Source organism: Carcharhinus amblyrhynchos, chromosome 8 (assembly GCF_965287045.1).
Source record: "Carcharhinus amblyrhynchos chromosome 8, sCarAmb.v2.hapA, whole genome shotgun sequence".
NCBI lineage: Eukaryota > Metazoa > Chordata > Chondrichthyes > Carcharhiniformes > Carcharhinidae > Carcharhinus > Carcharhinus amblyrhynchos.
In genome coordinates, this window is record NC_137331.1 from 49,047,230 (window position 1) to 49,073,258 (window position 26,029).

Genomic DNA, 26,029 nt, shown 5'->3' on the forward strand with positions numbered 1-26,029 from the left:
GGGATAAAGGGCAGGGGTGTGATTTGGGGTGGCCTATATATTGAGACATCAACTATTCACCATATTTAACATGGATGATAGGTTGGAAAGCCGAACACTCAATGCATTCCAGGTCATAACCAGCTGCTGCTTGAAAATATTTTTCATGTTGTTGCTTCTTTTGCCAATCACTTTAAATTGATTGGCAGCACAGTGGTTAGCACTTTTGCCTCACAGTGCCAGGAACCCGGGTTCAATTCCCATGTCAGGTCAGTGTGTGTGTGGAGTCTGCACATTCTCCCTGTATCTGCATGGGTTTCCTCCCACAGTCCAAACATGTGCAGTTTAGGTTGATTGGCTATGCTAAATTGACCCTAGTGTCAGGGGATTAGCAGGGAAAATATGTGGGGTTACAGTGATACGGCCTGGGTGGAATTGTGATTGGTGCAGACTCAATGGGCCAAATGGCCCCCTTCTGCACTGTAGGAATTCTATGATGTCCTTTGGTTCTTGATCCCACCATCAACACACAAGGTTTCTCTTTGTCCATACAGTCCAGATATCTCATGATTTTCAGCACCCCTAATAAATCCCCTCTTCATTTTCTCTTCTTAAAGGAGACCAGTCCCAGTTTCTCCAATCTGTTTACATAACCAAAGTTCTTCATCCCTGGAATCTTTGCAGCAATCTTTTCTGCTCCCTCATGCTTTCCCATCCTTCCTGAAGTACGGCACCTCAGAATTCGATGCAATACTTCAGAAAAGGCTAAACAAATGTTTTGTAAAAGGTTTATCATTTCTTTGTTTTTGTACTGGATGTCTCTATATTTATAAAACTCTTGATTCCATATGCATTAACTGCTTTCTCAACCTGCCCTTCCTGCTTCAATAATTTGTGCACATTTAACCTCTGGTACTCCCACTTTCAAACTGTATCTTTTATTTTGGATCAGCGCTCTTCATTCTTCCTACCAAAATGAATCACTTCACACTTCTCTGCATTAAATTTCATCTGACACTTCTCAGTAGGCTTTCTTGAGGTTTCTAAAATCATAATCCTCTTCATATTTCACCATAATTCCAAGTTGTGTCATCTGTAAATTTTCAAGTTGTGCCCTGTAAATTCCAAGTCTAGCTCATTAATATAAATCAAGAAAATGTCAATACTAACCCCAGAGGAATCCCCTTATAAAACTTTCTCCAGTCTGAAGTCAGAACACAGCTTGTTCTGCAACGCGAGCATCGGCTGAAGAGGAGGCAGAGGGGAAACCTCTACAAGGAGGAAGGAGAAGGAGTGATCTCATTAAATGGCCGTACCTAGCAAGGGTCTTCCAGGAACACCAGTCCTGAGGATAAGCCATCAGCAGTGCCTCACTGATGAAACGGAAGCAGAATTTTTCTCAAGACCTGGAGACCAAACAAAGGCCTTCCGTTTGCCATATTTAAGATCACAATCATATTTTGTTCTCTGTAAAACTCCTTTCAGGTAGGAGTAAGCGACATTAGCAGTATCACAGTTTGCTGTCCACAGAAGCATTCGATAAGTAACAGAGACAAGGAAAGAGGCCTTCATGCCCTTCTTGGCAGGGATGATCAAGGGGGAAGAGATATGAGATTGGCAAGAAACTGAGGTCCACAATGATACATGGCACACATGCTTCTGCAGACTTCCATGGGACCAATACCTTAAATGCAAGGTGTACTATTTGCCAATGTGAACTTGGTGTGCAGCCACACAAAGAAATTCTCGGTGAATGTGGCTGCTACTCTGAAACATCTTGTTTTCATCGTTCAATAGTAAGCAATTGCAATCAGCCTTCATGACAGACAGCAGAATGATTGTTGCCTCACAGAGCCAGGGACTTGGGGTCAATTCCAACTTCGGGTCACTGTGCTTTTGAAGTGTGCACGTTCTTCTTGTGTCTGTGCGTGTTTCCTCCGGGTGTTCATTTCCGCCCACGCTCCAAAGATAGTACATTAAGTTGATTTGCCAAGCTAAATTGCTCGTTAGTGTGTCAGGGGATTACTTGGAGTTACGGGTGGGATTGTTGCTGGTGCAGGTTCAATAGGCCAAGTAGCCTCCTTCTGCAATCCATAGCTTACAAGGGAAATTAGACAGAGTATCCAATCTAAGGAAAGAGCATACAGATTGGCCAAGAAAAATAGGTCTGAGGATTGGGAGCAGTTTAGAATTCAACAAAGAAGGACAAAAGGATTGAGTAAGAAGGGGAAAATACAGTACGAAGGTAAACTTGCAGGGAACATAAAGACTGACATAAGAGTTTCTATAGATACGTGAAGAGAAAGAGATTGGTGAAAACAAATATAGGTCCTCTACAGACAGAAATGGGGGAATGTATAATAGAGGAGAAAGAAATGGCTGAGCAAGTGAATACATGCTTTGGTTCTGTTTTCACACAAGACGACACAAATCAGATGCCAGAAATGTTGGAGAATACACAGTTTAGTGAGACAGAAGAACTGAGGGAGATCAACATTAGTAGAGAAATAGTGCTGGGAAAGTTGATAGGATTGAATGTGGAGAAATTCTCAGGGCCTGTTAATCTACATTCCAGAATACTTAAGGAAGTGGCTCTAGAAATGCATTGGTAGTCATCTTCCAGAACTCTGCAGGGGCTGTTCCTGTATCCATAGAGTGAATGTCACTCCAAATTTCAAATTTGGGAGGTAGAGAGAAAACGGACCAGTAAGCTTAACATTGGTAGTGGGGAAAATTCTCGAATCCATTATCAAGGACTTTATAGCAGAGTATTTTAAAAGCAGTGGCAGGATCAGACAAGAATCAGCATGGATTGATGGGGAAATCATAACAACATAAGAAATAGGAGCAGGAGTAGGCCATCTAGCCCTTCAAGCCTGCCCCGCCATTCGATAAGATCATGGCTGATCTGAAGTGGATCAGTTCCACTTTCCTGCTTTCTCCCCATAACCCTCAATTCCCCTGTCTATCAGAAACCTATCTACCCGTGACTTAAATATATTCAGCGAGGTAGCCTCCACCACTTCAACGAGCAGAGAATTCCAGAGATTCACCACCCTTTGAGTGAAGAAGTTCCTCCTCAACTCTGATCAAAACTGCATCCCCCCCCCCCTTATCTTGAGGCTGTGCCCTCGAGTCCTGCTATCCCTTCGAAGCGGGAAGAATCTCTCTACCTCTACCCTATCTATCCCCTTCGTTATCTTATACGTCTCTGTAAGATCCCCCCTCAACCTTCTAAACGCCAACGAGTAGAGACCCAGTCTATTTAGTCTCTCTTCACAGGCTAACCCCCTCATCTCCAGTATCAGCCTAGTGAACCTTCTCTGCACTCCCTCCAAGGCCAATATATCCTTCCACAAGTGCGGCGACCAAAACTGCACACAGTACTCCAGCCGTGGCCTCACCAGTACCCTGTACAGTTGCAGCAAGACCTCCCTACTTTTATATTCTATCCCCCCCCCCACTATAAAGGCCAACATTCCACTCACCTTCTTGATCACCTGCTGCACCTGCAGACTGGGTTTCTGCAACTCGTGCACAAGGACCCCCAGGTCCCTCTGCACTGTAGCATGCTGCAGCTTTTCACCCTTTAAATAATCATCCCTCCTACTATTATTTCTGCCAAAGTGGATAACCTCACAGTTGCTAATATTATACTCCATGCTTGACCGAAGTGTTGGAACTCTTTGAAGATGTAATTAATAGAAGTGACAAAGGGGAACTAGTAGATGTGGTATATTTGGATTTCCAGAAAGCATTTGACAATGTCCTGCACAAGAGATTGAAGTGCAAGATCAAAGCATATTAGATTGAAGGAAGAGTATTGAGCTGGATAGAAAACTGGTTGGCAGAGAGGACACAAAGAGTAGGAATTAATGGGTGCTTTTCAAATTGGCAGGCAGTAACTGGTGGGTGGCACAGGGATCAGTACTGGGTCACCAGCTATTCACAATATATATTGATTTGGATGAGGGAACAAAATACAACATCTCAAAGTTTGCAGATGATACCATCTGGGTGGGAGGATGAACTGTGACAAGGATGCAAAGATCCTTCACAATGATTGGGATAGTTTGGGCGAGTGGGCTAATTAATGGTAGATGCACTATAATTTGAGGGGTTATTTACTTTGGAAGCAAAAACAAGGAGGCAGATTATTACTTGAATGGCTGTAAATTGGGAGGTGAGTGGGAGTTCTGTTCACAAACAGGGCATATAAAGACACAAACTCAATTTACAGAATAACGATTGGAATGCAAGTCTTTACAGCTAATCAAGTCATGGATACCACGCAGACGCTACAACAACGGATGAATGAACACTGCTCGACAATCACCAGACAAGACTATTCTCTTCCTGTTGGGGAACACTTCAGCGGTCACGGGCATTCGGCCTCTGATCTTTGGGTAAGCGTCCTCCAAGGCAGCCTTCATGACACATGACAGTGCAGAGCTGCTGAGCAGAGACTAATAGCCAAGTTCCGAACACAGGGACGACCTCAAATGGAATTTTGGGTTCATCACACTTTCTGTAACCCTCACGACTTGCCTGGACTTGCAAAATCTCACTAACTGTCCTGTCTGGAGACAATACACATCTCTTTAACCTGTTCTTAATGCTCTCTCCACTCACATTGTGTGTACTTTAAAGACTTGATTAGCTGTAAAGACTCGCATTCCAATTATTCTGTAAATTGAATTTGTATCTTTTTATGCCCTGTTTGTAAACAGAACTCCCAATCACTTTACGAAGGAGCAGCCCTCCGAAAGCTAGTGGCATTTGCTACCAAATAAACCTGTTGGACTTTAACCTGGTGTTATGGGACTTCTTACTGGTACACTTACACCTCACAGACATCAGTGATTCAAGAAGGCAATCCATCTTCTCAAAGGCAAATAGAGATGGCAATAAATGTAGGCCTAGCCAGCGACACCCACATCCCATAAATAAATTTTTAAAATGTTAAAGCAATTGAAATAAATGCAGTACATTGATGTTCATTATGCTTGGTAAGATGTTTTATAATAGGCTTGAAAGAAAAATATCAAGTGTTTGATATATATTTTATACTATGAAGAGCAGGTTGCATAATAAACAAGAAAATCAAAAGGCCAATGATCATTAAGAAGGTTTAAGGAGGTTCAAAATGGTGTAACATGGTTTTTATGGTTTGTAAAAACAATTAACTTGAGCAAAAGAAACAATTTTAAACCTTACTGATAATACAAATTGCGGTGTTTTTGCAAAGTGAGGAGCAGTGCAAAAGATGCCAGAAAGATGAAGGTTAGTTGCTTGGGCAGACAAATTGCAGATGAAACAGGGAGAAGTTATTATTCTGAGAGGAAACATGAGGAATATACACTCACTGGAAAGATGTTAAAGCATGCAGATGACAGTGCAAATGTAGAAGACAAAAGTTATAATTAAAAAGGCCAACATCTTATGTTTCATTGATGGGACAGAGTAAAGAACATTTTGTCAGGCCACAAATGAAGTAATGTCTAATTTCGGGCACTCCATTACAGTAAGTATAGTAAAACCAGAATACTTGCTGTACATCTCGCAATGACGAGGAATCAAGAAAAATTCAAGATAGTGAACTATTTCCACTGGAACACGGAAAGCCAAGAGATACCCCATTTTTTAAAATAAATTCTACAGATTTTTCGAAAATAAATTTGTTCTTGGGGTATGACAATGCTGCTAAGGCTGTATTTGACTGCGCCTTGTTACCCTAAGAGCATTAAGAGTCAACAATGTACTGAGGAACTAGGAGTTATACGTATGCATCAAAGAATGATATAGCATACAAAACCATCGTACTCGTGTCAGTGCTGGTTCTGAGAACGCTATTCAATTAGTCTCACTCTCCTTTAAGGGGCAAGGTTTCAGAGGGTCATGTGACTCATTTGGCCAATCGGGCCACAGTGCACGAATCCTGGGCAGGCAGTCAGGAGTTGAAATAATCGGAAGCATCTTTCTCACTCTGTATATAGTTACTACTATTAATAAATAGTTTTGCGTAATTCCGTAGTCATCAATCTTTCCGAGATAGTACATCTTCAACGGCAGGATTGTTTCCTTCAGAATATCCTTGTTAATTCTTTCAGTTATCCATTGGCCCACGTAGCAAAGGAATATTCTTTTATTCATCTATTATATCATTACCCCAAACCTCAATCTTTCCTTCAGCGGGGGGGGGGGGGGCAACAATTCATACATATGTACTGTAATCACTGCTGACACTGATTTCTCACATCTATGGATTGAAGAATTCTCACTTAGGTTTACCTTGAAATGTGACCCTTATCTCCCATGCTTATTTCAAATCACTCCTCTCACTAACATCTCAGTCTTTCACATGATACAGTGAGTTTAGGTTGAACTATATGAGCTTTGGGAACAGAATCTCACTTTATCCCACATAATCTACAGTTCTAGTCTGAATATTGGGATAGCTTTCGCTCTGAGCACCATCAGTGACCCGGTTGCAAATTGCTTTTCTGAAGTGAAGCATGTGTGCACTTATTTGCTTATGCAAAAACTTAACCAGTGTAATGAAGGATTTTAGAATACAACTGTTGCCCCCTCCCCCTGTATGAAAAGACTTGAAATGGTGACAACCTGGTGTAGTTTAATTAATACAACTGAAAGTGGGTTTACCACGAAAATGAGCATTGGTTTTAAACACAAGTAACGCTTCAGTAACCTGATTATTAAAAATATTTGGTAATGACTTTAAAACTAAACAGAATGATTTACTAGTTTCATTGATGTACAGTAGCTGGTGTCTGTGTAACTTATTTATATATCTATCAGCCAATGCACGTGTGCCTAAAAATAAAACGAAATGAATCACTTCCTTGAAAGCCTGAAAATGGACAGAATAGTCAGAATCTCGCGATAATGATTTGAGGCTATGGCCAGTGGGCAAAGTCAGCTTCCACATTGATCTTTTTGAACCAGCGTTGGAACAGTAAGATGTGCAGGTTAGGTGGATGGGCCAAATTGTGCTTTGGTGTCAGGGATGTTAGCAGCGTAAATATTTGAGGTTATGGGGTCTAGGTGGGATTGTTGTCGGTGTAGGCTTAATGCATCGAATGGCGTCTTATGACATTGCAGGATTTTATGATCACAAAAACTTTATTTGTGATGCACTTGAAATTCCTGTTACTTTGGCCAATTCTTGGAGCATTGCAACTTTGCGGGAATACTACCTCAGAGATTTACGCCTACGTTCTCTTACCCCTTCCCTACCTCTTTATTACACCAGTCAGTGCCAAACAGTCAGAAATGGCAAGTTGGCATCTCAGGTACAGAACCATAATCATAAGATGGGGGGGGGGGGGGGGGGGTTATTTTTCCTTCCTGTCCCCTGCAGGAATTGTAGCAAGTGAGAAAAAATTCAGTGGAGTATTTAAAAGGTCCATTGAGCCTAGGTGGGAATTTCTGGACTTGGGGTCTAGATTGTGTGTGGCTGCTGCAGCCCCCACCCACTGAGCTGGAGCTCTCAGCCAATTCGATGGTGCGCAGCTCTGCAGTCCCAGCAACCAGGGCAGTGATCATTCCTGGGACTACAGAAGTCCATTACACAAGGGGCCCAGCTAAATCCAAGGTCAAGGGTCTCAACGAGGCTGGCTGGAGGAGGTGTAAGGGGCCAGTTAAGTGGGGGCGGGGGCTCTGATAGATTCAGGACCAATAACTCCGTCCCCCCCCATCCAACACCAGCCTGTACAGCTGAAGCAACCAAGATTTCCGCATGGCAAGGGCCCTTTGCAGGTAAAATATTGACAGAGATGAGGCCGCAAAATGACCAATTAATGACCTATTGAGTACCTCAGTAGGCCCAAGGGTGTGTGGGTCACATTTCCCTGTGAACAAGAAGGTTTTCCCAGTTTAAGTTCCTCCCTACCTTCAAACCCACCCATGGAAGATAAAATCCAGCCCAAGGTGTGGGCTGACCATATCAAGAATAGTGACTCAACTTTGTGATTTTCACAATTGACAGATTTACTGCATGTTTACAATATAATATTGCACCTCTTGCATTTACCACGTTTTCCAACTTTTAACTTGAGTGCATCTTTTCAATGCCCTGTCACTGCCAAGGCCATCATTTATCATACATTCTTAATTTGCCTCAGGACAGAAGTGGTCAGTCTCGTCCTTGAACCACAGTTGCTTGCTGGTATAGGTACATCCATAGTGTTGATAGGTAGGGAAACATAGCTACTTGCATTATGTTTTGTGCTTTGTTTGCAAGTTATTTATCCCATAGCTTCCTTTGTGACTGGAAGATGCCAAGTCTTTCCTCCTGCTTATTTTCACAACCCCACTAAAATGCTAATCTTTGCTTTCAGTCCGAATTAAAGATCGTACATGAAACGTTAATGAATTCTTTTCCATCTTATAAAACCAATAGAACAGTTGCATATTTTCCCTGTGTTACATACAGCTAGCTACTGCTACATTTTTAGGCTAATTTTAGAACCTTTAGCTGGTTCATGAAATGTCTTTTCCGCTCCACTGAGTATTTTCTTTTAGCTGATCCATACCTTGAAGTTGCAGTTTTTCCCTCCAACATAAAATGTGATTTTCAGTGTTATTCCCTCATAATACACAAGTTTGGATACAAGTTCAAAACTGTTATTTGTATTCATGGGCTGAGTTACAAAAATAACAAAGCAGCAGCAAAATGCAGACATAAAACAGGAAAGAAAATAATGCCAATTTGTGGTAATTTTAAACTATTAAAATTGCTAAAATCTAAGTTTAAAAGGTTAGCTTTCAGGACATGAGTTATCATCAGAATCAGTCACTTCAACATATGTGACATACCAACTGTGTGTACTGATATGGGAAATCACAAATTCAACACAGCTGGCTGATTAAAATCATACGTTCTTATTCAATGGTGAAACATATGAAAAAAGGATTGAAGATCCAGGGTATCAAAAACAAATTATTCAACATTTGTGTTGAGTTTAGTACAAGTATAGCACCAGCTTAGACAAGCAAAAATAGTCACCAATAATATTTAAGACTGTACAAAAAGAAATTAACAGTTTACTGCATACAATCTACAAACTGATCATTTATCAAATTTACAGGATTATTAAATCACATCAAATCTATTTAAATGAAAATCAGTGATAAAGAAAAAGTGAATGTGCAACAGAGAACCATTTTCCATTATTTAAAGTGAACTCTTTAGTTGATGTATCTATGAGTTATGTAATTACGTTTACCCTGAGGCCTTTGGAAAAAGATTGTTAAGGATTGGAGAGAGGAAATAATTTATTTTCTCGAATTAAAATATTTTACCATTTTAAAGAAAACTCCAGCCATCAATGCAACTTATTTAATACACAGAACATTCCTGGCTCTAACTCAATCATTCCATCTCAAAAAGTAAAACCAGAATTCAAACTAGATGCTTTATCTTACCTGAGGGCAGCCATTAGTATGTCAGAAAGACTGATAGCCTTATGTCACCAGATGATGCTAGGTTACTTGCTCCTGGCTACAAATTAAAAAAACTAGAATTTTTGTAGCTTGCTGTGCATGTTTTGCGTAAAGAATACACACAGATTAAAAGCCTTGCTTTTATAAAATGTATATTTCAAATATCTCAAGCGCCTTGAATAGCATGTATAACTTAAAATAATGCAGTTTGAACATAACAAATGTTGCAAACAGGATTCCACAAACTTCAATGAGATGACCAACCTTTGATGGCAATGTTGATTGAGGGAGGAATGATTGTATATGCTCAAGTAGCTCCCTGCTCTTAACTAAATAGTATCATGGGTTTTTTAACATCTTCCTGAATAGGCAGTTTCTTCATTCAATAGCTAATCTAAAAGATGGATCATCTTTTACCTATTTCTCAAACAGAGAACACCTCTGTGCTTCCTGAGATTTAACTTGTTTTGTATAAAATAAAGAGGAAACTACTTAGATTTTACATTTTGCTTGTGATTAAAACAAAAATAATGAAACTGCATTAATGTGCAAATGAAAAAAAGGAATAATTTACAGCAGACTTCAGTGTATTAAATAGAAGTGGTTTGGAGCTTGGAGTTTCTTTAACAAGTTCCAAAATTAAAACACGCAAGCTGTTAATCAATCTTTTCCAAAGAAAAAAGTATTTCTACCATGTTACATAGAAGCTATCCTCCCAAAGCACACAGAATTTTCCTGGTGAACTTGCATCACATTCATATTAGCAAATGTGTTGTGTTCTGTTCAGTACTTCTAAATGCATAAATTTATGTACAGAAAGCAACTAAGGAAGAAAAATGTGTACTTAGTGCCATGTGTGTTATATTTTGACACAAAACAAAAATGGTACACAGTTGATCTAAAATTTAAATGCATAGCTTCCCAGTCAAAATTTAAACAATAATCTTCAGGAACTGAAGCAATACAGCATGATTAAATCTTCCATTAGGCAATTATGTAGATGTTAATGCACATGATCCTTTTAGATTCAGGTTCTACATGCTTTTTATTTACTATTTTCCACATCAAGTTGGAAATTTTACTTTGAGTTACTGTTCTTTTCCAATGTGCATTCAAATTCAATAGTGTTTGTACAAGGGTAGTGGCATTGTGCTAACTTCCCCAGTGACTACCTGAACCATAGTTGGTTCACCCACTCATTTAAAGTTACAATTTTTTTCATTCTTTCCCAACACATGCACAAATCCAACTCTTCATGGTTAATGTTTCATTCTCCTGGTTTTCGATTTTCCTCTCAAATTATTTTTCATTTTTAATTTTCTATAATTATCATCTACTATTGCCAGGAAGTGAGAACATAATGAAACCTAAGATTTCAAGAATAGATTTTTTATTTTGACCACCAAAATCTGGTCCGCTCTTTTGATCCCAAATAATATATTTGTAAACCACTTTTGCAAAGAAAGAAAATCCTGTGTCCTTAACTCTGCTATTAAAACGCTGATGCATATGGGTCGCTAATCCTTTTACGAATGTATTTCTTACAACTAAAAAATGATTTAAAGTCGAGCTGCAATTACACAAATAGGAAAATAGATAGTTGTCGCAGTGTATATATTATTTGTATAAAGTGTTTTTAAAAAAGCTTAATTTTCAAATTGTATCAGCTGATTTATATCAACTGATCCAATGTATTATGCAGAAGCTCCTCCTAATTTTTCCTTTTGGAAATGATAGCACATTAATTCTTAAGTGACTCAATATAATTTATGCCACTGAGTGCTTGTTAATTTTTTCCCCTCTTTTTGATCAAAACAAAAATTCAGTGCTGCAGAATTGTAGACACTTGGTCTGTGCACCGAGTTGCAAAAAGTCTAACATCGGTACTGAACAGGTTAACAAACCTGTCATTCAAAACCACAACGTCCAAATCTGAGGTAAATTCTAAGAAATAATTAGGTATAACATATTTCAATTGATTTAAAATTCTTCATGTGGAAATTTTCATTTCCTTTCTACAGTTTGGGATTTAAGGTCATGTCTACAGATGCAAAGATTCAATCAGTTCATTCTTCTAGTCACAAATTCTCCCTCCCCAATATAAATAAATCAGTTGCTTTACGCTGCCACTATAAACTACGGATATTTATTACACACAGCAGTCTATACATGGGAATAAATCCATTGTGCTAAATAAATAATTGATAGGAAACAAGTGTGGGACTAAAATTTACTATGTTTAAAGGTTTGCAAAAATTACTTTTCAAAAGCACAGCTTGTTATTAATTTTGTCTCATGGATTATTAACATAACTGCAGTGTTACAAACTGTCAGACTTGCTGATCACAATATACAATATAAATTTTGTCTATGTATTAAACACAGAACTGCCTTAAAACAAAATGCTATGTTCCACTGAAATCAGTGGTGGGCAAATCCTCATGGGTCCCAATTCTTGGCATTGTGTTTTTAAATCTTGCTTAGGTCTAAACATTTCCAAATCACATTGCAGACAGAAGAGGTTCAATTCAATTGTTTTGGTGCACGCCAATTTAAATTAAAAACATTTGCCAATATCAAATGTAAAATTACAACTAAAGACGGTATTCTAATGGGTAATAAACAAGTTTTCTTCACAGAATAAAATCACAATACACTAATTTGTTTGATCCTAATTCATACACTTAAATATTTAATTCACAGTCATTTTTAAATATCTTGTCATCACCTTTCAAAGAATAAAATTGCTTTAATAAACTCAAATGACTTAAGTAACTGGATGAATCTCTTAAAAAAAATCCAGTATTCTGCAATTTGCATTTTGGAATCAGTACACACTGGAGTAACCATAATATTTTAAATGTATTCTGTCATCACAAATCTTTGGTAGCAATGATTCCTGAAATCTAAAGGATGATGGATTACTGTCCATCTTTGAAACAAAAAAATCCTACTCTGCCAGCGCTAGTCTATGACACTAGCTTTGACAAGTGTAAGAAATTTACTTCATAAAATCATCCATATTTAAACTTAGTCAATACCAATATGCACCAACACTTTTGAAAACCGAGACACTCTCTTTACAGTACTATACAATGCTGACTCATTAAGAAATTAAGTTACGTTAAAAGTCAGGGTAAGGGACAGGACAGCTACTAACAGTTCACTTCTGGACTGATATTAGTGCTCCAATGAGCTCAAAAAGGATGTCTGCAAATTTAAATTTACATATTGATTTGGTAATGTGCTTATTAACAAGGAAAACACAATCAAATTCTAAGTTTATAAATCTAATATATTGGGAGAGAACAAAGAGGAAATTAGATATCCATAACGTCAGTTAGCAGTGGGTGGAAACTTAATATGGGAAGAATATAAAGATGCCCTCAGAAACAAATAAAACAATCATGGTTAGGGTGCAAGGAAATTTTTGTTGTTGGGGATGGTCTTTTAGGCTGTACTATGTTCTGAAAAAATTCAGCTGTAAAAACTGTTCAAAATAGTGTTTTATGCAACCCCAACATCAAAGGGACCTTAAGTTTTGATACTGCAGTTTTTGTACTTACATTTATGAAAGTCAAGATAAAAAATAATTTCAACATTCACAATTCCCAATATGCCCTCCTGTTTGCAAACATGGAAAAGTGCAGTGTTACCATCCTATAAATGTATAAATACCAGACTGCATAAAGGGTTATGGAATACAGCTCCAAAATTATTTTGAACTGTCAATTTTCCACAACTTTTATTATTAAAAATGCATTCTTCAGAACACTAGAAGTAATAACGGGACAGCAATATATTTAAGCTATTATAGAATATCTACAGTGCAAACGGAGGCCATTCGGCCCCATCATGCCTGCACTGACAACAATCCCACCCAGGCTCTATCCCCATTACCTATGTATTTACCCTGCTAGTCCTCCTGATATTAAGGGGAAATTTAGAATGGCCAATTAACCTAACCCCACACATCTTCAGAGTGTGGGAAGAAACCATCGCACCTGGAGGATACCCACACAGACACAGGGAGAATGTGCACCCGAGTGACCCAAGGCGAGAATTGAACCCAGGCCCCTGGCTCTGTGAGGCGACAGTGTTAATCACTGTGTCACCCTGTGAAGCAGCGGTGCTAATCACTGTGTCAATCTGCCACCCACAGTTAACTCTGGTTTTAGAATTGCTGGTCAGAAAGGCAGGAAACTAACATGTGGGGTTAAATCTCTCCTATAATGTCATAAAGTTATTTGTGGACTGACCAATAAAAATAGAAGATACCAGAAACACTTGTGGAAGCAGAGAACAAATATTTTAAAATGGAAAAGGATAAATATTTGAGAAGGGCCTATAAGGAAATCACAGGGGAATGGGGCTTAAGATAAAACTCTTTCAGAGAGCATGATGGGCCCAATGGACTAATTTGCACTGCCAACAAAAAGTTGAACAAGTCCAAATCAAACTAGGACTTTCATGTATATATGGGGGCAGGGGGGTGGCGGTGGTGTGTGCATGTGTGACACAGTAGCACCGTGGTTAACACTGCTTCCTCGTAGTGCCCAGGACCCAGGTGTGGAGTTTGCATATTCTCCCCCGATCAGCATGCATTTCCTCTGGGTGTTCCGGTTTCCTCCCACACAAAGATGTGCAGGTTAGGTGAACTGGCCATTTAAATTGCCCTTTAGTGTCAGGGGAACTAGCAGGGTAAATATCTGGAATTATGGGGTTTGGGCCTGGGTCGGACTGTTGTCAGCACAGGCTCGACAGGCCAAATGACCTCCTTCCATACTGTAGGGATTCTATGATTCTATAGTTCACAGAAATTTCCCAAATATATTGCACCAATCCTGCTATTTGCAGCCAACATTGTTCCAGAGTGCCTCTTATCAATTCTAAAGCACAATACAAACCAACAAACTCTCTACAGCTCAATAAGAAAATATTGCATCTGATGCTGGAACCTGTGGAACAATAAACTCAACTTCAGATTAGGACAGAAGAAAATCTGCATGGAAAAGATGAACAGGAAATGATGGAGTTTTCCAAAATATACAACACAATGAAGTGAACTATTTAAACAAAATACTATTTCCCTTTAAATTCCTGGTGTCATTTCTATATCCTCTGTCCAGCCAATAAAGTAATTAACACTACTTCAATTGGTCAGGTAGGTCTGCATACAATGCCTTTGTGGAAATTTTGGTGGTGTTAAAAAGTAAAATAACTGTCGAAATGTACTGAACAAATCCATTTTACCCAAAAAGATGTTATTTTGATTCGATATGCACCCATTGAAAGCAACAGTAATTGGCAATAATCAAAGCATTCAATTATTTTCATTTCAGCCAGTGCACTCTTTTCTATCAGAGCGATTGGAGATATGGGGCCAGTTTTTACATACTCACGTGTTTTCAATGGGAGAAGAGACATAAAATAGGTTGGGTAGCAAGACCACCACCTTCCTATCCACCCAAGAGCTAACCTCCATAATACGCTTGGCAGGCAGGTGCCAAAATTGGCAGCCCACCTGCCATTTGTTAAGCTTATTGGCAAACCCACTGAAATATGTGCTGCCCATGCCAAAACAAGGTTGCTGTGGGTAGGATTGGCCAGGTTAAGGCCCAGATGAAAAATGATGGGGGGGATATTCTGTGCTTATCAGGGTCACCCCTCTGCTCTGTCCCCGCCCCCCCCCACCCCCTTCTACCAAGCTGACTGCCCTCCAAAACCTAGCCATTCATCCCCAGAGCATTTAGATTGCTCCCTACCATAGAACCAGACTCTTTTTCTAGGCAGCCAAGATCACCACCATCCTCCTTTCTGCAGTCATAGTAATGCCCACTAGTGAGCTCTGGTGCTGCCAGGACTGCTGCAGCTGCTGCTCAATTAGATTGGTCAGAAGCGGGGCGGGGGAGGCGCAGGTTTGTTATGGTCATGTCAACTTCTAGCTGACTTTCCTTCCAAGAGGGCCCTCAGAATGCAGGCCACGGCTTCAGTTTCAGGGTGCTTTTGGATCACAACCGTAAAATGGTTTTCATTTCTCAAAACAGGAAGCTCAGCTTTCTGAAATCAGCCTCTGCTCCCAAAGTAGGAACATCTTCTGGAAAAGTGACACCATAGTGGAAACAATAATATTAGGAAATAAATTACTAATATTAACAGCAACAAAATAAAAGCAAATATCTTCCTTTCCTTATTCTGTCAACCTTTTGAACCCACATCATAGTCATCAGCTACAGAATACTAAAAGTCACAGCTTCCAGCTAAGGCCACAGTGCTTTTGTTGACAGATCAAGCAACTTTCTGGTTTTTACATGGAGTTTATATTTTCAAACTTCTATTGTGTCCATCCTTCAAAATGGCTAGATTGAAGTAACATTCCTAAATTTTCAGAGTTGAACACTAGTTAAGCAGACCATATTTACTGAAGCAGTTCCACCTTAAGACTGTATCAAATCACTGAAGTGTAATTCAATAGGTTGTTTGATACCGACCCATCTCCATATTATGTTTATTTAATTTGAAGTGGGTCACAAATAGAAATTAGCCCCACTGGATCTACAGCACTACTCATTTTCATATCCAAGGGAGGAAAAAAAGAAATCTAAAATGTTTGGTTTTTAAACACAAGTGAAAACTAAAGACAGAGGCAAACATGTTAGCAGCCTATCATTTTTCGCAAGTTAAAAACAAAGGCCAGTCTCAGCAATGCAGATAAAATTAATGCTCAATGTTCAAAGTGTTTTTTTTGTATACACCATTATTATGCAGCAATATTTTCATAATATTGTTTGTAAATAGATTCAGAGTGAAGAATATGAATGCCCGAGATCAGCGTGGGGCGGGGTGGAGTGGGTCTTAAAGACCAAGAACATGAAACCAAGATACCTAGATGTTAAACAAGTCGTTATGAAAACTTTTTCACATCCAGTTAAGACCAACAGCATTGCATTTTCCTCTCCTTTAAAAAGGGAGAAAGTAGTATTTGTCATTTTTTGGTTAATCAGAACTCAGTTACACTGGTGACTAGTTTATTCAGTAAGAATCCAACTTAGTCTGCTTTATAACAAACAAATAATTCCTAGAAAATGTACACATCCAACTGTTTTCGCTCAGTTCTCAGAAACAAGATTATATATATAGTATGGTCTTCATTAACCACACAGTGATTCATTAAGTTTAAAGTCAGCAGTTATTTACTTGAGCTGCCATTAATTTTGCAGCTTATTTCCCCTTGTGCTGCAAGAAATTGTATGTTGGTATTATTTATTTTCAAGAGCACAAAAAACTTTAAAAACTTAAGTCACTAGCACCTACACAATACAGTCATTGGATTGGTTTTCATATCTGAAAGGCTGAAACTTGAAAATGCATAGAAAAACAAATACCTCAAAAGTTGAATTTCAGATCCATTCCTTTCAGAAATTTCAAACCTCAATCTTTCTTCCATCACTGGGTGATGGCCAGAGCTCAACTGCAATATTGTGTGCAGTTTAGCTCAACTATCATTGGAAGGATATTATTGCCAAGAAACTAGACAGGTAAACTAAGATCCTGAGTGAAGGAATTTAAGTTACAAGAAAAGGTCAAGGAAGCCAAAATCATTTTCTTTGGATGAAAGTGTAGTTTTCAAGATTGCAAACTGAATCAACATGCTGATTCAGTAAAATGCTTTATTATGATAAAGGGATAGTAAAGAGAAATTAAAAATGAGAGCAATTAGAAGGAACAACATGCAGAACTGTTTCACTCAAAGGGTTACATTAGTTATGGAGCAATCATCAGGAAAGGTTGGTTGAAATCGATAGTACTAGTGGAGGTCAATAAACAATTGAATGAGCGTGAAAAATATTGAAAAAGGTAAACATAGAAATGATATGTCTGTTTGGACCTAACGGCCTTCTCCTGTTACTAGAAATTGTATTCTCTCAAATGAAGTTTGTTTTGTATTTCAGTCAGTGAGATAGTCTCCTGCACCCCTGCACAACAGATGTACTTCAAATCACACACTACTGCATTTTTGTACAATACTTTTCAAATAGATTCTTGGGAAAAGAAATGTAATTTCAATTCCAGTTATTTTAAGGAATTGCCCATCACTGACTCCATTATACTCTTCATCATTACTGCTGTGAAACCACTCTTACTACAATTAAAATATCAATAATTATCCAATGTTCATAGCTATCAGCAAAATGTGGAAAATTTAGTGTTTTGTTGCCAATCCATAATCATTGTAATTCAGATAAAATTCTTAGGATTTGTCTATACAGTGAACAACCATAGATATACTTTTCAGTTTTATAACATAATGGCTTAAACGTCAGCTAGTCATTGTCTAATATGACATATGTCTCACTAGCCCCAACATCTTCCCACTGCTCTCTATCCATTTCCCCTCCTCCATCTTCATCTGCTACATCTTCATCAACCATTCTCTCATTCTCTTCCTGCTCCAGTCCTCCTGGTTGTTCTTGTTCTTCTTGCTGTTCCTTAAAAAATTCTGGATCAACCATCAGGTCCATGCCATCATGGTCACCTTTTGGCTGTCTATCACCCCCGGAACAATCCAAACATACACCATAGCGTCGAGATCCATGCCTAATTCCAACACTGGCTGCCAGAGTGAAGAATTTTTTACAAACCATACATTTGTACTTCTTATCCTTCTTGTGTACCTGGAAGAGGAAAACAAATCAGGCATTATTAACATGTAAAATATACTTCTACATAAACCACAAATAAACGTGCAAATCCTAGTTAATTCATTTGTGATTAAGCTAGTAGTTGTCAAAATGGCTGCTATTACACCACAACATTATTCAGCTGTTCTACTAAATATACAAATGTGTTCTTTTATAAAGAAAAAAATTGGTTAGTTCGTTGGATAGTATGGGAAGAAGTTGGAACAGGAAGTTGAAATCCCGATGATGCCTAGCTCAGAATATCCAAGTCTGCAATGAACTCTTATTCAAGTCCACGTTTTTCAGGCCAATGATTTCAGCTGACATTCTAAAATTACAGACATCTTAAAAGGTGACAGAAACAGTGTAAAAAGACTGCTCAAGTTAGAATGCTTCTCTCCAGTCAACAATACTGCATTACTGCTTACTCATCCTTAAAGATGAGTTTGTTTACCTCATCAACCTGAGAAGAGGTAGCTGCGTTAAAGTTAGAAGTTTTATTTATTAATCACAAATAGGCTTACATTAACACTGAAATGAAGTTACTGTGAAAATCCCCTTGTCGCCACACTCTGGCGCCTGATCCTGTCGAAGAAAATGTGGTTACTATCCTGTAAACACGGCCAACTGAAGACATTGGAGCACTCAGATTCATGGGAGCTATTACAAATGGACGGTGTATTGTATCAAACATACTGTATAATGTTAAGTGAATACGAATCTCAGAATCACAGAACTGTTATGGCACAGAAGGCCATTTGTCCCATCATGTCTGCAGCAGCTCTCCAAACAAGTATAACTTAGTTCTATTTCGCTGCCTTTTTCCTCATACTCCTGCACACTGTTTCTATTCAAGTAATCATCTAATATCCTCTTGAAAGCCTTGATTCAACCTGTCTCCACCACACTTGCAGACAGTGTATTCTAGAGCCAAACTGCACATACGCAAATGTGTTTCCTCACATCACATCATAATTTTGAACATTTCTATCAAATCTCCTCTTAGCCTTCTTCTCTCCAATGAGATGGGTCCCAATCTATCCTCCTAACTGAAGTTTTTCATTCCTGGAACCATTCTTGCAATCCTTATGTGCACTCTCTCCAATGCATTCATTATAGTGTGGCACCCAGAACTGTACGCAATATTCCTGATGAGATTTCACTCATGTCTTGTAATAAGTTCAGCATAACCTTCTTCCCCTGTGCTCCATGCCCCAATATTAAAGCCCAGAATACTATATGCTTTATTAACTGCTCTCTCCATTTGTTCTGTCACTTTCATTGATCCACCCAGGTCCTTCTGGTCCACACGCCTTTAAGAACTTGTGCATGGAGTCAGAAGAGATAGGTGAGCATTGAATGAATACTTTTCTTCAGTGTTCACTAAGGAAAGGGTCCATGTTTTTGAGGATCAGAGTGTGATACAGGCTGATAGGATAGAGGAGGTAGATGTTCTGGGGGAAGATGTATTAGCAATTTTGAAAAACATGAGAGTCGATAAGTCCCCTGGGCCAGATGGGATACATCCTAGGATACTTTGGGAGGCAAGGGATGAGATTGTGTAGACTTTAGCTTTGATCTTTGAGTCCTCACTGTCTACAGGGAATGTGCCAGAGGACTGGAGAGTGGCGAATGTTGTTCCTCTCTTCAAGAAAGGAATGACCCTGGTAATTATAGGCCAGTTAGTCTTACTTCGGTGGTCGGTAAGTTAATGGAAAGGGTCTTGAGAGATAGGATTTATGACCATTTGGAAAGATACAGCTTAATCCAGGATAGTCAGCACTGTTTCATGAGGGGTAAGTCCTGCCTCACAAATTTGATTGAATTCTTTGAGGAGGTAACTAAGTGTGTAGACGAAGTAGAGCAGTTGATGTCATGTACATGAATTTTAGTAAGGTGTTTGATGAGGTTCCCCATGGGAGGCTCATGAAGAAGATAAGGAGGTGTGGGATAGAAAGACATTTGGCCGATTGGATAAGTAACTGGCTGCCTCATAAAGACAAAGGGTGGTGGTGGAGGGAAAATTTTCAGACTGGAGGCCAGTTACTAGCAGTATACCACAGGGATCAGTGTTGGGTCCTCTGCTATTTGTGATTTTTATCAATGACTTGAAAGAGGGGGCTGAAGGGTGGGTTAGTAAATTTGCTGATGACACCAAGATTGGTGGAGTAGTGGATGAGGTGAAGGGCTCTTGTAGGCTGCAAAGAGACATTGATGGGATGCAGAGCTGGGCAGAAAAGTGGCAGATGGAGATGAACCCTGATCAGTGCGAGGTGATTAATTTTGGTAGGACAAACTTGAATGCGGATTACAGGATCAACGGCAGGGTTCTGAGGAATGTGGAGGAACGGAGAGATCTTGGGGTTCATATCCACCAATCTCTGAAAGCTGCCACTCAAGTGGATAGAGCCGTGAAGAAGGCTTATAGTGTGTTAGTGTTTATTAACAGGAAGTTTGAGTATAACAGCCATGGGGTTATGCTGCAACTATACAGGACCTTGGTGAGACCACATTTGGAATATTGTGTGCAGTTCTGATCACCTCACTGTAAGAAGGATGTGGAAGCATTGCAGAAAGTGCAGAGGAGATTTACCGGGATGCTGCTTGGTTTGGAGGGTAGGTGTTATGAGAAAAGGTTAAGGGAGCTGGGGCTTTTCTCTTTAGAGCGGAGGATGAGAGATGATTTAATAGAGGTTTAAGATGATGAGAGGGACTGATAGAGTGGACATGCAGAGACTATTTCCTCAGGTGGATGTAGCTGTTACTAGGGGGCATAACTATAAGGTTCATAATGGGAGATGTAGGAGGGATGTCCAAGGTAGATTCTTCACTCGGAGAGTGGTTGGGTGTGGAAAGCACTGCCTGCTGTGATAGTGGAGTCGGACACTTTAGGAACTTTCAAGCGGTTATTGAAAATTAATAACTTTGGAGCACACCAGAATAATAGGGAGTGGGATAGCTTGATCTTAGGTTTAGACATAGCTCGGCACAACATCGAGGGCTGAAGGGCCTGTGCTGTGCTGTACTGTTCTATGTTCTATAACACATAACAACCTCATTTGTGTAGCACTTTAAACATCAAAAACCCTCACAAAAGATATAGTCAAAATACATGAACACCCAACCAAGTATAATTGGGAGGGGTGGGAGTGAGGGGGCTTGGTCAAAGATGCCGGTTTTTTGGAAGTACTTAAATGAGAGATAGAAGATGAACAGTATTTCAGAAAGGAAATTCAAAGTGACTGAAGACATGGCTACTAATGATAGTCATGATGTGGGTATGCCAGCGTTGGACTGGCGTAAACACAGTGAAAAGTCTGACAACACCAGGTTTTAGTCCAACCTATTTATTTGATAATATACTCACAAGCTTTCGGGTTAGTCCCTTCGTCAGGTGAATGGAGAGTTCTGGCCTCAGACAGAGCATATAAAGCACAGACAGTTTAGAGATTACTGATTAGAATGCGAATCCTTACACCTAACCTGCTGTTCAAGACCTGAAGTGGCTGATAATGTGAGTGGAAGGAGCACTGATCACAGTTTAAAGAGATGTGTATTGTCTCCAGACAGTACAGTAAGTGAGGTTTTGCAAACCCAGGCAAGTCACGGGGGTTACAGATAGTGCGACATGAACCCAAGCACTATCTGTAACCCCCGTGACTTGCCTGGGTTTGCAAAACCTCACTTACTGTACTGTCTGGAGACAATACACATCTCTTTAAACTGTGATCAGTGCTCCTTCCACTCACATTATCAGCCACTTCAGGTCTTGAACAGCAGGTTAGGTGTAAGGATTCGCATTCTAATCAGTAGTCTGTAAACTGTCTGTGCTTTATATGCTCTGTCTGAGGCCAGAACTCTCCATTCACCTGACGAAGGGACTAACCCGAAAGCTTGTGAGTATATTATCAAATAAATAGGTTGGACTAAAACCTGGTGTTGTCAGACTTTTCACTGTGTTTACTAATGATAGGCCAAAGTTGGGGGAAATCCCCAAGTTTGAGCTGAGGAACAAAGAGTTTGCAGCAGTTTACAAGATCGGAGGTGGTGAGAGATAGAAAGGGGTATGACCAAGAGGACTTTAAACACAACAGCAGGAATTTTAAATTAAAGGTATAGGGGAAACAAAGAGACAACATCAATCAGCAAGGGTGCAGGTGATCAGTGGGAGGAATGCTGTGTGGGTTAGAATACAAGTAGTAAGTTTTAGATGAGTTGAAATTTATGGAAGGTGAAGGATGGGTGGACTATCTGGAGAACGCCGGAATCGATTAAAGTTCTAATGGCAAAAAAAAATCGATGAGGGTTTCAGTGGTATATATACTGAAGAGATTAAAAAAAAGAAACTTTATGACGGAGATGATATGAAGTCAGACGCTAATTGGAAGGTTGACTAGTATGCCGAAGTTGTGGTAAGTGATTCAGTCTAAGACAATGGAACTCATGGCAATTGCTGAAAATGAGATGGTTTTGGTCTTCCCAATGTTTAACTTGAAGAAATGAGGCTTCCCAAACTTCATATCCAGCAAGCAGTTCAACAGGAGAAGAGATTCAGGGAAATGATGGGAGGGAGGAACTTGGTTTGGTAAGTATACTTGTGGAAGCCAATTTCACAAGTGTACCAAGTGTAAATAAGCAAGATAAGGGACAAGCATAGATCCTTGAGGACAGGAGTAAATGGTGCGGGGCAGGAAGAGAATTCATCATTGGTGATGCTCTGATTATGATCAAATATTTAAGAGTGGGGCAAGCAAGATCAGTTCCAGAAACTTGAACAAAGTTGGCATTAAGAGAGTTAAAGGTCACAGGGGGTATTATTTGTAATTCTGACTGAGGTTTGTTTCAGTTATGTGGCTGTGATGATCAGATCTGATCACAGCAATTCAAACATGGATCAAGGAAAAAAAGCAGAGAATTGGAAGGTGGCAACATGTTCAAGGATTTCAGGAAAGGAGGCTAGAGATAGGGCAATGGTTTACAAAGATAGAGGGGATAAGGGTAGCTTTTTTTTGAGGAGGGCATAATGAGTGGTTATTAGCTCAGGGACAAGTTTGGCTTGGTAAACAATCAGGAAGAGAAACTGCAGATGTAATTCAATAGGTAGCCAATCATGCAGAGATAATTTTCACACACTGTCTAAATGTTAACTGATATTTTTGCAATGTTGCGAAAAGACATCCAACTGTACAATTTTTTCCTTTCGCCCTCATGCGTAATATGGAATCTTCCATTTCCTGTATTGAGAAGCTGTCCCTTTAAGTTCATATTCAATTATTCAACTGGTGTTAAGCTTAGTTTAGCAGTGGCACTTATGCCTCTGGGTTACCAAAATTTCAGTGTAATATGGAAGTGCTGTATGGTCTTTGATGCTTTCTTTCCAATTAGATGTTAAACCTAGGCCCCATCTTCATCCTTCGGTGGAACGGATTATTTCCAGGGCAGGGGAATTCTTAGTCAACATTTTTAAATTTTTGATCGAGATCTTGCTCTAACTGGTTAACACTATATAAATACAAGTTTGCTCTTAACTAATGTGATGATTCCACAGGTAATTTCTTTTGCCGCTAAGCATTACAATTATAAGGTCCGATGCCTGGTTTGTTATGAGTCAGCAGAACTCACTCAATGGTGGGAATATGATTGTGCGACTTATATTCTTGAGAGAGAAAAACTGGTCAAAATTTCTGCTCCTGATTAATGGTTCCATATTAGAAATTGAGGGGGGATAATCTCTCCCTGGTGGCTTACAAATGCACTTTTAAGTCTTCTACTGCCTAAACTTCAATCCTCTCTTTATCTCAATACTTCTGCAATGGTTGATTTACTCAATCACTTCCTCATCTCCAAATCTGATGCTCCTGTTCACAGCAAAATGTTCATTTTCTCTCACCATTTTGTTCTCCTAGTAAGTCCAAGACTTGCAAGCATCTGGCGCACAACTGATGGTCATTCAAACCATATCAAGCATCATTGGGCTCCATTCTGCTTTGCCAAAACCTTCCTCCACTGCATCTTACCAAAAATAAAGATAGTCCTCAACTGCTTTACTCCAATCCAACAGACTCTTTCAAAGTCTTTCCCCTCCACCCTCAAGTCAAATAAGTGCAAGGACCGATTGTCTTTTTTTTAAAACCATTATGTTGCATAGCAAGAGTTTCACATTTCAAGGTGCCCAGATCACCAACAACCTTCCCAGTTCCTCCATGCTGATATAGTTAACCACCCATCCATTTACTCTGTCTACATTTCCTGCTGCCTCAGAAAAGCAGCTGGCGTAATCAAAGACTCCACACACCCTGGATGTACTCCCTTCCACCTTCTTCCGCCAGGAAAAAGATACAAAAGTCTGAGGTATCAACTGACTCAAGTACAGTTTCTTGCCTGCTGTCATCAGACATTTGAATGGACCTACCTGATATTAAGTTGATCTTTCTCTACACCCTAGCTATGACTGTAACACTACATTCTGCACCCTCTCCTTTTTTTCCCTATGTACAGTATGCTTTGCTGGTATACTTTTGATTGCATAGTAATACACGTGACAACAATAAATCAAATTAAAATTAAACAGGATTCTAAAATCTTCAGCCACAAAAATAGGCTGCTTAAAAATGGCAATTACACTTACCAAGGAATGTCTCTTTACATGTTCTCTTCGCGTGAACAACTTTCCACAGATGTCACAGGCAAAGGACCGCACTCCAGTATGTATTAGTTGATGTCTCTTCAATGTGCGTCGATATTTGGCAATATAATTACAATGTGGACATTTGAATTTGTTTTGACTTCCGATTGAAGCATCACCTAGCAGACACAGAATTCATATAGTTTATTTACTATATCTGTTAAAGGTTATTTCCAGTTAATGATATAATGAATTGAGTCTTTGGAATTGTCTTCCTCAAAAGACAGTGAAAGCAGTGTCTTTGAATATTGTTAACATAGAGGTGGTGAGATTCTTCATAGCAAGAGGCTGAAAGGTTATCAGAGGCAGGAGGTAGGCCAGCAAGAATGTAAAGTTGAGGTCACAATCACATCAGTCACGATCTTATTGAATGGCTGAGCAGGCTCAAGGGGCTCTGTGGCTTACTCCTGCTCCTAACTCATACATTCATATATTATGAGATATAGCAAACAATGAAAACACTTCCTCAACATGATACACAGAAACAGCAAAGTTAATCAAGTCTTTATGGAAATGCTCAAAGTTCACATATCTTTATTGGTTTGAACATCACTTCATGCAATATCGAAGTATGTAATATGTATATAATTCAGTCAATTGAAATAGACTCCAATAATTCTTTGTAGAGAGTTTTGGGGCTCGGGTGCCTTCAATAGGTTTAAGCAGACTACTTCTCTTCGACAAGTTTGACTTTACAAGCAATGTCCCTGAAACTAAACTTGCCATAGAATGGATTGAAAATAAAGAAACTTTAAACATACTGTAGATCGCAGCATGTAACGACCATTTTGAAACCTCAAAAATCATCCCAAAAATGAGGATCAACTTATCTGCAGCATTAAATGCCAGCTTAGGTTGTTGCCATTTTGAAATATGGGGAAAAATACATACAACTAGCAATTCAAAATTATATTTTTAATTAATTAACTCTGCAAGAATACTTTTAACCGTAATCCAAATTTTTAGAACTGTCAATTTCATTTCCTTCAGCATCTGGTGCAAGAATCACTTTGGCTACCACATCATCACAAGGATCTTGCTCTGGATCAGATTTAATGCTCTTGGTTTCAGAATCATCCTCCAACAGTTTTCAACTCCATCCACTGAATTGTATAATCTGCTTTTTTAGAACGATCTGATGATAGTGTACATTAATAATATTTTGTCATAACAATGACAATCACACAAAGCATCAGCAGCTGCTCATCCATTGCTGTGA

The 26,029-nt window shown here is 39.2% G+C and overlaps 1 protein-coding gene across 2 annotated transcripts in view; it reads right to left on the reverse strand.

Annotated features, from left to right (window-relative positions):
- Positions 1–15,147: 15,147 nt before the first annotated feature.
- Positions 15,148–26,029, reverse strand: part of zbtb10 (zinc finger and BTB domain containing 10) — a 72,348-nt gene continuing 61,466 nt past the window's right edge. For both annotated transcript variants that reach the window (XM_080194049.1, XM_080194047.1), the window contains 2 exons: positions 24,754–24,929; positions 15,148–18,119 (listed from right to left, as the gene is read on the reverse strand). In XM_080194049.1, the coding sequence (XP_080050175.1) occupies positions 17,769–18,119; positions 24,754–24,929 (527 nt within the window). In that variant the 3' untranslated portion in view covers positions 15,148–17,768. The remainder of the gene's footprint in view (positions 18,120–24,753; positions 24,930–26,029) is intronic.